The 13,269-nt window shown below is 40.1% G+C and overlaps 1 protein-coding gene across 38 annotated transcripts in view; it reads right to left on the bottom strand.

Annotated features, from left to right (window-relative positions):
* The window catches only part of EZH2 (enhancer of zeste 2 polycomb repressive complex 2 subunit), a 60,769-nt gene that overhangs the window by 21,515 nt on the left and 25,985 nt on the right, over nucleotides 1-13,269 (bottom strand). For 28 of the 38 annotated variants that reach the window (XR_014067717.1, XR_014067718.1, XM_081537175.1 and 25 more), the window contains one exon: nucleotides 3,639-3,755. Coding sequence is in view for 36 of the 38 variants with exons in the window: in XM_081537175.1 (XP_081393301.1) it covers nucleotides 3,639-3,755 (117 nt within the window). In the remaining 2 variants the exon portion in view is untranslated. Of the gene's footprint in view, nucleotides 1-3,638; nucleotides 3,756-6,994; nucleotides 7,174-13,269 lie in introns of all 38 variants that reach the window. The other 10 variants (XM_081537195.1, XM_081537176.1, XM_081537167.1 and 7 more) reach the window with 2 other exon arrangements.

The following is a 13,269-nucleotide window of genomic DNA, read 5'->3' on the forward strand; positions in this document are numbered from 1 at the left end:
ATTTCAGTCTGTGAAAATATGAGCCCTCTCAGAAGTTCTTGCAACATGGTTCTCAAACCAAATGTTTTTGAATAAAGCCTTAAATACACAAATTTACACAATGGCAAAAGATAATCTCAAGTTTACCTTTAAGCCTCCACTGAGGAAAGTTACTGAGGATGTTAGAAACACCTACTTATTTAAAAATCCAGCAGGCAATTCTCTAAAGAAGGCTCACCAAGGACTTCCATCAAGATTTCAACAGCCCTATTATTTTATACATCAAGTAAGTAATAAAACTATGTATTTTTAATTTAACAACACAAGTCAAGAATGCCTACGTTAACTTCTCTTTTGTTCCATCCTCTCCTTCATCCTACTTCCATAAAGAATTAAATACTAGCATTTCATAACAAAAGCTATTGTGCCAGTGTTATCTGTGGAAAAATAACTAGCCTTATACTGAGACTATTTCATAGTGTACATTATCATTTAACAACATGCTGCCTAAAATTGTTTTAAATAATAAGTTCTCACTTAACAAAATCTCAAAGTCAGACTGAGATTACAGGATACTAACATCTTTAAGAGCAAGAACTATAAGCTTCATCTTTTAAATATATTTTAAATCCCAGGTATGGTTTTTGCTTAATACTTTCCCTTTGGAGAATATTTTAACTTAAAAGGAGTAAATAAAAGCAAAAAAAAAAAAAACTTAAAAAGGAACCAAGAGCAACATCAACACTGAAAAGGCTTAAAAATATATATATATTAACTGGTTTAAAAAAATTCCTCCAGGTGTTCCCATTTCGATTGCTATTTTTACTTATACTATCTTGAAGCATTTCTACAAACAAAACTAGTGGAGGTGATAGAATTCCACCAGAGCTATTTAAAATCCTAAAAGATGATGCTGTTAAAGTGCTACACTCAATATGCCAGCAAATTTGGAAAACTCAGCAGTGGCCACAGGACTGGAAAAGGTTGGTTTTCATTCCAATCCCAAAGAAAGGCAATGCCAAAGAATGTTCACACCGCTGTACAATTGTGCTCATTTCACATGCTAGCAAAAACATGCTCAAAATCCTTCAAGCTAGGCTTCAAACCTAGACAGCATATTAAAAAGCAGAGACATTACTTTGCCAACAAAGACAAACTCTGCCGTCTAATCAAAGCTATGGTTTTTCCAGTAGTCATGTATGGATGTGAGAGTTGGACTATAAAGAAAGCTGAGCACTGAAGAATTGATGCTTTTGAACTGTAGTGTTGGAGAAGACTCTTGGAGAGTCCCTTGGACTGCAACGAGAACAAACCAGTCAGTCTTAAAGGAAATCAACCCTGAATATTCATTGGAAGGACTGATGCTGAAGCTGAAAGTCCAATACTTCGGTCACCTGATGCAAAGAACTGACTCACTGGAAAAGACCTTGATGCTGGGACAGAGGATGAGATGGTTGGATGGCATCACTAACTCGAAGGACATGAGTTTGAGCAAGCTCTGGAAGTTGATGATGGATAGGGAAGCCTGGCGTACTGTAATCCATGGGGTCACAAAGAGTCAGACATGACTGAGCGACTGAACTGAACTGAGGCTTCAACATTATGTGAACTGAGAACTTCCAGGTGTACAAGCTGAATTTAGAAAAGGCAGAGGAACCAGAGATCAAATTGCCAACATTTGTTGGATCACAGAACAAGCAAGGGGATTCCAGAAAAACATCTACTTCTACTTCACTGACTATGCTAAAGTCTTTGACTGCGTAGATCACAACAAACTGTGGAAAATTCTTAAACAGATGGGAATACCAAACCACCTTACCTGTCTCCTGAGAAGCCTGTATGAGGGTCAAGAAGCAACAGTTAGAACCAGACACAGAACAACGGGCTGGTTCCAAACTGGGAATGGAGTACGTCGAGGTTGTATATTGTCACCCTGTTTATTTAACTTACACGCAGAGTACATCGTGCAAAATGCCAGGCTGGATAAAGCACAAGATGGAAACAAGACTGCTGGTAGAAATATCAATAACCTCAGACACGTAGATGCTTTAGCACTCTAATGGTAGAAAATGAAGAGGAACTAAAGAGCCTTTTAATGAGGTTGAAAGAGTCGAGTGAAAAAGCTGGCCTGAAACCTAACATTCAAAACTAAGACCATGGCATCCAGTTCCATCCCTTCACGGCAAATATAAGGGGAAAAAGTGGGAGCAGTAACAGACTTTATTTTCTTAGAGTTCCAAAATCACCGCAGACGGTGACGCCCGCCATGAAAATAAAAGACGCTTGCTCCTTGGAAGGAGGGCTGTGATGAACCTAGACCGCATATCAAAAAGCAGAGACATTGCTTTGCCGACAAAGATCTGTCTAGTCAAAGCTATGGTTTCGCCTGTAGTCATGTCCAGATGTGAGAGTTGGACCATTAAGAAGGCTGAGTGCCAAAGAAAGATGCTTTCGAATTGTGGTGCCGGAAAAGACTCTTGAGAGTCCCTTGGACTGCAAGGTGATCAAACCAGTCAATCCTAATGGAACTCAACCCTGAATATTCATTGGAAGGACTGATGCTGAAGCTCCAATACTTTGGCCACCTGATGGGAAGAGCCGACTCACTGGAAAAGACCCTGAAACTGAAAAAAAAAACTGAGGTGGGTCATGGAGGATCCTGCTGTGATTTATGTCGGAGAGTGTTTTGCCTATGTTTTCCTCTAGGAGTTTTATAGTTTCTGGTCTTACGTTTAGATCTTTAATCCATTTTGAGTTTATTTGGATTAAAGATCTAAACGTAAGACCAGAAACTATAAAACTCCTAGAGGAAAACATAGGCAATTCATCGCAGCACTGTTTACAATAGCCAGGACATGGAAGCAACCTAGATGTCCATCAGCAGACGAATGGATAAGGAAGCTGTGGTACATATACACAATGGAATATTACTCAGCCATTAAAAAAAAATACATTTGAATCGGTTCTATTGAGATGGATGAAACTGGAGCCCATAATACAGAGTGAAGTAAGCCAGAAAGAAAAACACCAATACAGTATACTAATGCATATATATGGAATTTGAAAAATGGTAACGATACCCCTATATGCGAGACAGAATAAGAGACACAGATGCATAGAACAGTCTTATGGACTCTGAGGGAGAAGGTGAGGGTGGGACGTTCTGGGAGAATAGCATTGAAACATGTATATTATCATATGTGAAACAGAACACCATTCCATGTTCGATGCATGAGACAAATGCTCAGGGCTGGGGCAATGAGATGACCCAGAGGGATGGGATGGGGAGGGAGGTGGGAGGGGGGTCCAGGGTGGGGAACAAATGTAAACCCATGGCTGATTCATGTCCATGTATGGCAAAAACCACTACAATATTGTAAAGTAAAAAAAATTTTAAAAAGGAAAAAGAAAAACTGAGGGTAGGAGGGGAAGGGGGTGACAGAAGATGAGATGGTTGGATGGCATCAATGAGTTTGAGCAAATTGCAGGAAGATAGTGAAGGACAAGGAAGTCTGGCACGCTGCAGTTCATGGGGTTGCAAAGAGTCAGACACAACTTAGTGACTGAACAACAACAAAATCTTGACTTACCTTGACATGAAAATTATGCTTTGGTTAAAAGAAGTAATTATCAAATAAGAAGACACATTATTTACATACCATGAAATTCTGCTGTAGAGGAGACCACGAATACATTATGGGTACTGAAGCAACCGCATTCAGAGTCTTTAATGGGATGACTTGTGTTGGAAAATCCAAGTCACTGGTCACTGAACACTAGAACAGAAAAAATAAAATTGACTCATAAGAATAAAAGGACAACCTGAAGCCTCAGTTTTCATATTATAAAGAGATGCTGCCTACTTACATCATTTTGAAAAGTAAATTTCTTTACCTGAGACAGTAAGTTGGTAAAAACCAAAAAGCATTCTCTCCTCTTTTAGTGACCAAAAAAGCTTCAGATTTTGCAAATTTTCAAAACCTTCCAACACCTCCCATATTTACCAGTACCAATAAGAATCAAATATTATATTTATGTTGGCCTCAGATTAACTGCTCTTTGCCTTCACCATAAATTTCCTACCCCACTGCTTAATTTTGTTTACATCTCAACCACACGAAACAATAACATAAGTCTTAGTAAATTAGAATTTAGAACTTGTTAGGTTCACCTTTATCTTTACCTTCCCCTTTTAAAAAGCCAAGTGTCTGCTGATATTATAAGATGATACACAAATATTAAAGGTAGTAGATGTGAGTTTCAATCACAACAAAATGGATTCAAATCAATTCTGCAGAAGTGTAATCCCTAAATTATTAATAATAATAGCTAATGTCATTAAGCACTTTCTATGTGCCAGGCACTATTTTAAACACTTCCACGTCTCATATTCAGTCCTCATCACAGCGCTGTAAGATGGGGACTACTCTTAGTGCCCATTTTACAGGTGAGAAAACTGAGAGAAAGGATACGTAACTGGCCCGAAGACATACACGAGTCAGGGCTAGGATTTAAGCCCAGAAAGTCTGACTCTGGAGCCCCTCTTCTTACCCAATACACACACTGTCAGGATACCACATCTCTAATACCAGTTAAGTGCATATATTCCCCTGAAATACTATACCGTATTTCATCCAATTTACGATGACATGAATTTTAAAGCACACCATTACCTTCTATATCATTAAGAAAATAATGTTGCCAATTAAACTATAACACAATACTTTATCATAGTGACTCTAAGATGCATGCCAGTTTCAGATGTTAAAATGTTTAGAAGTTTGCATCTTTGACTTGATGAAATACGGTAAAGATCTGTGTCCAAAGACCACAGCACTTCCCCCTGTCTAGGAATCCAGCTTCTCTTAAGGAGCTCCGATACCCAGTGGTCAGGTCTCCGGAGCCATCTCAAAAATGCCCTTGACAAATAATCCATGAAAACAGAGCAAAAAGAAGTAGAATTGAAGCAGTAAACTGAAACCAAACAAGTCATATCTGTACGACACACATAATTATTAAATGTTTCATTTTTCTCTAAGAAGATTTAAAAACAGCAGGGCTAGATTTGGTGAAATCAGAGTGGAAGTCTTTGGCCTCTAGGTCCACCTGGCCCTCAGCATGTCCTCAGGCCAGGGGGACAATCTTCCAATAGTCACAGTCACCCAGCACAAAAACAGTTCCTTCCTCAGTGGAAGGGAAGGTTTAAAGATAGAGCAGTTAGGAAAAACTGTGACAGTGGTTAATCCATTAATTTGCTTTCCAAAAGGGCAAAGATCAAAGGTAATACTAAAGAGCTCATGGCTCGAGTAAGACAGTGTGAACAGCTGACTAAGCTCCAGAACCAGCAATCTTTCCCTGCTCCCTTCCTTGGCCTCTGATACAATTGCTCATGCATCCGTCCAATAATAAGAGCAGTTAACATTTATTGAGCACGTACTATGTTGCAGGCACTGTGCTAAGTGCTTTATATGCATTATCGTAAGCACTCCTCATCTTAGCCTTTAGCATCACAATTGTATAATGAGGAGGAGAATGAGGTTCAAAGAAGTTAAATAACTTGCCTGGTCAGAAAGACAGTCAACTGCCAAGCCAGGATGGAAGGCTCAGTCTGACCGCTACCCCCGGGAGCCTCCTCCGCACGCTCCAGCCCTTCCCGGGATGCTCGTGCCATGGGTGCTATATGCCGAGCATCTCCTCCCCGGCATCCTCCTCTTCCCCTCTTCCTACCACGTCTTCATTCCTTCTTCTTAAGTTACTTAACCAACTAACAGTGGGGCAAGGAGTGGCTGTAACTACAGAATAAAGTGATATACGCTGTCCAGCGGTCTTAAGTTCAAAACAATTTCATTCCTTGCAAAACAAATTGGAGTTTTTGAGTTTTGTTTTACACGTGGTGGAGGCAAATTAATTCAGTGACTTTACTTCTGAAGACTGGTCCGCTTTAAAGCCTGAGGGACAAGGGGGAGCGGCTGCCTCTCCAACTCTGACAAACCCAAGGTCACACTCAGAGGAGGAGAGAAAGCTGCGCGTCCTCCTCAACCACCAGACAGGAGGGGCGCGAGCTCCACCCCGCCCGCCTGCTCCAGTGTCCTGAAGATGCTGAGTCTACTGAACGAGGTCACGTCTCCGTGAACAGAAAGAACTTAGAGAAGCACAGAAAATAAGATGGCAAAGGCTGCAGCACGGGGTACTGTCTCCCACCCCACACCTGCCACACCCCTATCACCTAGACCTCAATTCTCAGTCCTAAGTGTTACCAAGGGGCTGGAAATAAGCTCTCTGAGGGCAAAAGTGGCTGCGGCAGAGCGTGGTGCTACGTCTGTCTCGCAACAATACTCAGCACAGTGTCTCAAAAAAGAGTAGGCACTCAAAAAATGTTCCCGGAATGAACCGACTGCATTTGCTGACTTTTCCCCAATGGAGACTTCGACTTCCATTTCTTTTAAAGCTATGAGAACACCTAAGTAACAAATTGAAGGTCTATACCCACCTCGTTATCTACGCATTATCTCTAGAAACTCTATCCCATTCTTTAACTACTAGCTAAAAACCGTATCTCTTTCACTTATGAAATAATATTCAAATGCAAAAGCATTTGCTGGTAAAACAAGTTTGGGAATTCTTATTCATTGACTTACAGGAAAATTACTCAAAAATCCCAGTTACTTACCAGTAACTTTTTTTCTTTGAAAATGTATCATCCTTGACAGTTTACGTTATCAAGTCTCATATCACTCAGAGGACTGAATAGGACTTTGACCTCTTGGGTCTCCACAGCCTTTTACCTGATCAAAGCCTTGGGCTCAGGAACTCACTAGGAGACCTATATATCAACTGATGAAATTCTCTAATTCTAGGTCCAACTTGAGGATCACACAAGGAAGCTGTTGCAGGCAATCCATCAATGATGGTAAAGAAAGAAAACGACTACATGAGTTATCAAGGATGCTACATTTTCAGAGAAACACAGCTTACTGGTAAGTGACCAGGTTCCTCTGAGGATGGATAGACTTACATCAACCAGCTGGTACAATAGGCGACTGTGTGGCTGGACCACTGGGAGCTGGAGAGGGAAGTCAAGCCAAAAATAGTAGTTGTAGGAGTACACAACCAAACTGAGACTCTTGGCAGAAGGCTGGTTCCAAGTAAAAACTGTGTTATGGAAAATCGTAGAGGGAAGAGCAGGTGAGTGGCCTGCAGGGAAGGGAAAGAAATTAACACACCCTACTACGTGCTGAGCACTGTGCTAGAGACGTTACCAAAGTTTACTTCTTTAAAATTCACCACTACCCTAGGAGGCAGGCATGACTCCCCCTCTTACAGTGGGACATCCCAAAGGGCATGGCCACAGCCATCCGGACTCTCAACAGTCTTTACATTAGGAGGGTTAAGTCCAGCTTCCGTATAGTAAGGGGAAAAAAATACACTCGGTTAGCCAAGTTAAAAATATTCTTGGATCCTGGTTGGTCCACTCAATTCAAGCCAGAGACACAATGAACTGTTGATATTGTCTAATATCCTTCAGTTTTTCCGAGTAAAAACAATAAGGGCTGTCTCACATCTAAAGTGTAGGAAAGAAAGTATCGGCTGCCACCCAACTCCAGGGAAAAGCTGAGGGTGATTTCTGAAACGACTCATATTTCTCACGATTTCAGTAGAGACAAGATGATACCCCAAGTTTTAAATTAGCTAGCCCTCTGGTGAAAATGATAGTGTACATAACTTAATTTCAGACTGCTTTCATGTGAAGGAAGTACTGAAGAGAAAACTGGAATAACGTTAAGTATCAAGTTTGGGTCAAGAAAAGCTCACAGTAGAAGTGAGCTCCTAACAGGGGTTGGAAGGATTAGGAGAAGGGTGGCTAGAGGAGGGAAGGGTGGTCAGAAGTCAAACATCCTGATGAGATCTTGACACAAAGACCTTTACAGTTAATACAAGCAGCTAATCAAGGAATACCACAGTGGCTCAGACCACTGTAAATTATTTCTTGCTCTGGTGCGGTATGTGTGCTGCGGAGCAGCCTGGGCCAGAGGAGAAGCTCCGCCCGGTGACACGAGGCTCCTGCTCTGAGCTCACTTGAGGACAGGAAGATGTCATCCTACAGGCGTCCTCTGGGCGGACACGGGGGCATATACAGCACTTCACAGGGAACAGGGAACACGTGAAGGACACTGTCAGGGTGCCAGGGCCTTAAAGCTCCTCCCTGCATCCGAGCTCCTGAGTGAGGAGATCACAGATCTGTAAATCTAGTTAATATAGTAACTGTTAAAAACCCAACTCTGGTCTGAGTTTGAAGGGGGCTCTAAGGGTAAATCGTCCCCTCTTAATCTGCAGTTCCGCTAAAATCCTACAGATCGGAAGCAGAACAATTAACAGTCACAGGACGAAAGTTGGTAGGACCACAAAAACACCCAACACAGTGTGTCAGGCAGGTAACCAGACTCCTGCTTGTCCGTAACAGGCAAACTCAAGTACCTAATTCAGTAACGGTCCTATGAGAGGTAAATAAGATCACTTCTATCATTGGAAAAAAAAGAAAGAAAAGAAATACTAAGAAACAGAACAAAGAATAAAGCCGTGGTTTCCATCAGCCAAGGCAGCACAGCCGTTGTGAAGCCTCGCCCCCACGAGTGGACGTGGGGCTGAAGTGGAGACACAGGGCAGCCCCGGGACCTCGGTCTCAGCAGAGGCACGAGCTCTGTGCTCAGGTACCGAGCCTGCTCCGTGACCACCAGACAGGCCGATTCTGCTGATCTTTGCAAAACAGAGGCGTGACTCTGCCCAGTTGCTCACAGATTCATCATTTAGTGAATGATGCTAAAATGATGACAAAGCTAAACAGGAAAAAAATCGAAAACTAAATCTCTGCACTCACTCACTATACGACAGGAAATTCCTAATAGGGTAAAGGATGTTTAAAACATAAAAATGAAAACAGAACTAGAAGGAAAGATGGGTAATTCTTGAAGTGGAAAAAGGCTTTGTCAGCCTTAAAGAAACACAAAAATCAAAAGAAGAAACCCTAATTTAACTACATATACATTTAAAACTTCTGTACAACCAAAACATATCAGAAATAACATCAAAATGGGGAGAAAAAAATCTGCAGAACAGATGATTAAAACCTAGTATTTATAATAATATAAAGTCCTTAAAAATCATAAGAAAAAGTTCAACCCAATTTTAAAAGATCCGAGCTCGTAACAGCCAACTCATGAAAGAAATACAAACAAACAACAGATACGTAGTTTTGCTGAAAAAAGGAAGGCAAGCAAATTTCAATAGTTGTTTTACCTATCACACTGACAAAGATTAACATTTTATGTTGGGAGAACAGAGAAAAAGACACTACTATTATCAGTTGGTGAAGAGTGTAAACAAAAAACTTTTGGGAGTCAATTTGTTAACATCTATTAAAATGTTATATACACATATCCTCTTGACCTAGTAATACTGTTTCTAGAAACTTTTCCTACAAACTAACTCAAAAGATGTATATGAAGAATACTCACAGAAACGCTAACTGCAAAAGGAAAAAATAAAAACTTAAGTGTTTATCAGTTATGAACAGGGCAATCAATTATGGCAAAGCCACAGGACCAAGCACTTGCATTGGTGAAGAATTGTAAAGTGATGGCCCCACGTGGCAGACATGTTTTATCTGGGAATAATTCTTTTTAAATAAAATACATAATCAGTATTACTACCATGTCACAGAAAAAGAAATCTGAAAGAATCAAAATCACAAGGGTTGAACCACAGGGTCCTTTGTCTCCTGTTTCATATATTTCTGTTACTTGAATTTTTACAATTAATATTTTATAATGACCTTCTAATTAAGAAAAAGACTTTTACAAATTTCATTAACCCACAGATATTCACAGTGGGCTTCCCAGTGGCTCAGATGGTCGAGAATCTGCCTGCAATGCAAGAGACCCAGGTTCAGTCCCTGGGTCAGCAAGATCTCCTGGAGAAAGGAATGACAACCCATTCCAGTGTTGCTGCCTGGAGAATTCCACGGACAGAGATCTGGTAGGCTACAGTCCATGGGGTTGCAAAGAGTCGCACACAACTGAGCAACAACACAACACACAGACATTCACATTAGCTGGTAGAAAAGCGCCTCATCAGTTGCCAAGGTAGCTCATGAAATCTACCCATCCCTCCCAAGAAGGTACTCAAATTATATACTTTTACGAAATCTAGTAAGAGAAAACATAACAGAATCCTAAGCAGTGGATTTAAGTCAATCCATAACATCAAGCTAAACTGTGACAGAAGTTCTAGGCCTAAACAGTGTTATTTCTTCAGAGCAATAAACAATTTTTAACACTGCAGACCAGAGAAGCATTTCTTTGGGCTTTGGTTCATTCTGTCTGTTTTTAAGACAGCTGTCAAAATTTGGTTTTGCATTTTGAGAAGAGACTTTGATCTTTGTAACAGTCAATTTAACAATTTTTAAAACACAAACTGTATACAGTGTTCTTGGAGAAAAACAGCAAATTAAACACAACTTCTGCTAGTTAAGATTACAAAATAAACATTTATATTTTTGAAAAGTTCACTTTTTAAAGTTAAGATATATCATCTTAAATTTAAAATATGAACTCAAACATAACTGTATGATATATCTTTAATACACAATAATAAAATATAAACTCAAACAACATAAGTGATCTTTCTTTTTTTTAAATGGTCTTTTTGGAAAAGCGTAAAATGCTTATATTAGCTTCCTTTCAAAAGAAAAGTAACACCTCCTTATGGTTAACTGAAGTAACGGTCCATCTATTTCCACTGAAAGAAAGCCAGAAAGAAAGCGAAGGCTGCCATCATTTGAAAAAGTTACATGGACAGGAAGGACTGGCAGAGTTAACACAAGATTCAACCCACAAAGGGTTAAAAGAGACAAACAGCAGCAGAAAGCAACTGAGAAACGAGTTCCTTGAGGAACCAAGAAAGGATGGATATGCTCAAGCTAAGAGTCAAGACACTCACTTGGGAGCACCCCTCACCTCTCTCTAAGACATGAGAAAAAGGGCCCAGCTCCTTGCCACCTTGCTCAAATGCTGAGCAGGACACACTGGTCCTCTAATCCCAAAATTCGCAAAGGAAAGAAAGCACGTTATTGTGTTGGAGTGAGGAGTAAAGAGGATGCCAGTACATATTGGGTACACTAGCATGTTATTTTTCTTTGTATATAGTAATTTCTATTTACAATTAACTGATGAAAGTGCGTGACCACGTCAATAAATGATGCAGTCAAGTATTTACAGGTAAACAAGTTTTTTCTTCCCCTTCAATAAAAAATAAGCCCAAATTGCAAACTCATGAAAGAACTCACATGTCCTGCATTACAACAGAAGCCTCCCCCTCCAAAAAAAAATTCATTTGCGAATATCAAATGATAGGTGATGAACTTAAAATTCTAAGATATCACTAGGAAGAGCAAACCTGTGTGTACTGAAAAGTCCAGAAGACTTTTAGTTCTCCATGAATGTGAGAACCTGGGGGTCCTTCTGATGCTGCTTGTATGTTAAACATTCTGAAGAAGCCCCACATTTCTCACTCCTTTCATTAGTAAACAAGACACAGAATTCTTACAAGAACATTACATTCTCCTGGAAACCTAAAAATGCATATTGGCAGGGTATTTTTAAACTACTACACCCATCACACCAGTTGCCCAGAAGACAGACATCATTTGAGAAAGCCTCCCTTTCACAGTCACAATAGGTACAAGTGAAAAAAATCTTGATATGAAAAATCAATGAAGAGGAAAAGCGCCTTGTGGTTTTTAGCAAGAAACGGAAAATGTACAAAAAGAAATGCATTAGTAAGAACTACAAGAGTAACTCATCAACCAGCTTCTTCATTTAAACTGGAAAACCAGAGCCACCACCACCGAGCGTGGCCACGAGCGTGCAGGCTCACAGAGGAGAGCGCTCTTTACTGACGGACAAGACAGAGCAGTGACGGCGCCTAGAGACAAGCGTCTGATGCACAGCCACGTGCTATGGCAATACGGCCTGTATCCTTTGGCCTGTAAGGGTCATTTAGTAACATTTTCAAGCTGAGCGCTCCTTAAAAAAAGATAAACTGAAGAGCAAAGGAAATAAATGTAAAGTATATATATTATAGTCACTATCTTCAAGAAGTCAGAAGTATTTTCTAAAATAAAAAACAGACATACTCTGTACTAAAATCCTATGGGCAACACAGTTTAGGTTCTGTAACTTCAACACCAAAAACTAAGTACTCACGAGTCTCCTAAAAGCACGCATGAAGGAAACAGCAGACTAAAGATGTGGTGGCAGGTCAACTGCAGGGCTCCTTGAACCCAAGTCACTTCATCAGATCAGAAAGTAAACTTGTCAGATTTTCTTTACTAAAATAACCTGGATAAAATTGGTCATTTTAAAACTGAGCGTATCACCTACCTTCTACAAGTACAGAGGGAATAAAGTATTTGAGTGAATGACTGAAAACTGTCAGGGAATCATCACCATGCTCCAAGGATTTAAACTGAAGACAGCCCTTTTATAAAGGATGAGTTTATAAAGATCAGGACCTAATTAAAGCAGTGTCACAATAGCACTTAACAAGTGTTCAAAGAAACAGACTTCTCAGGTGTCTGGGTCAACAGTGCAGTCCCCAATTCTGCCAGCCTACAAGGCTACTGCAAAGAAAGTCTGCAAAATAGGCTAACTTACCTATTCTCCCTGCTTCTGACCTAGCTGACTCCAACTTTCAAAGCGTAAAAAAGAAACTGATCTATTTTGGAAATGCTCAAACTGAAGAAAAACTAAACAGAGATATAGTCTTATCTGAAAAGTAAGGAGACTAGACAGAGGTCATGAAAGTCCTTTCCAGCCCTAAATTCGATTATTTACTATGATAACACCAAAAAGCTTATCACAAACGATATAAATCTTCAGCTTCCAAAAGTCAGTGATGATGGTTTTAAAGGGGATGGGGGGGCTAGGAGGAATAAAAGATGAATCATTTGAAGCAGAATCAGCTGTCAAGAGAGGCTCAGAAACAAGCAAGCTTGACCAGGTTAGAGTTCCAGGCAACAAACCCTGAACCCTGAGGCTAGGGGTTTCTTTCCTCTTCCTTCCTATTTTGTGAAAGTGTTTTTTCTCAACCTACATGGAGTACTAAGTTTAAAAACCACTTGTTTTTATCAAAATACTAATTTCTTCTTACCATTTGTCCCATAAAGCTCAATAAAAAGTTAGGTAGCTTTACATTCAATGACTTTTATCTCTACTGACAAAATTAAAAGCAAAA

This window comes from Giraffa tippelskirchi, chromosome 10, assembly GCF_054371585.1.
Source record: "Giraffa tippelskirchi isolate mGirTip1 chromosome 10, T2T-mGirTip1v1.2.pri, whole genome shotgun sequence".
Lineage (NCBI taxonomy): Eukaryota > Metazoa > Chordata > Mammalia > Artiodactyla > Giraffidae > Giraffa > Giraffa tippelskirchi.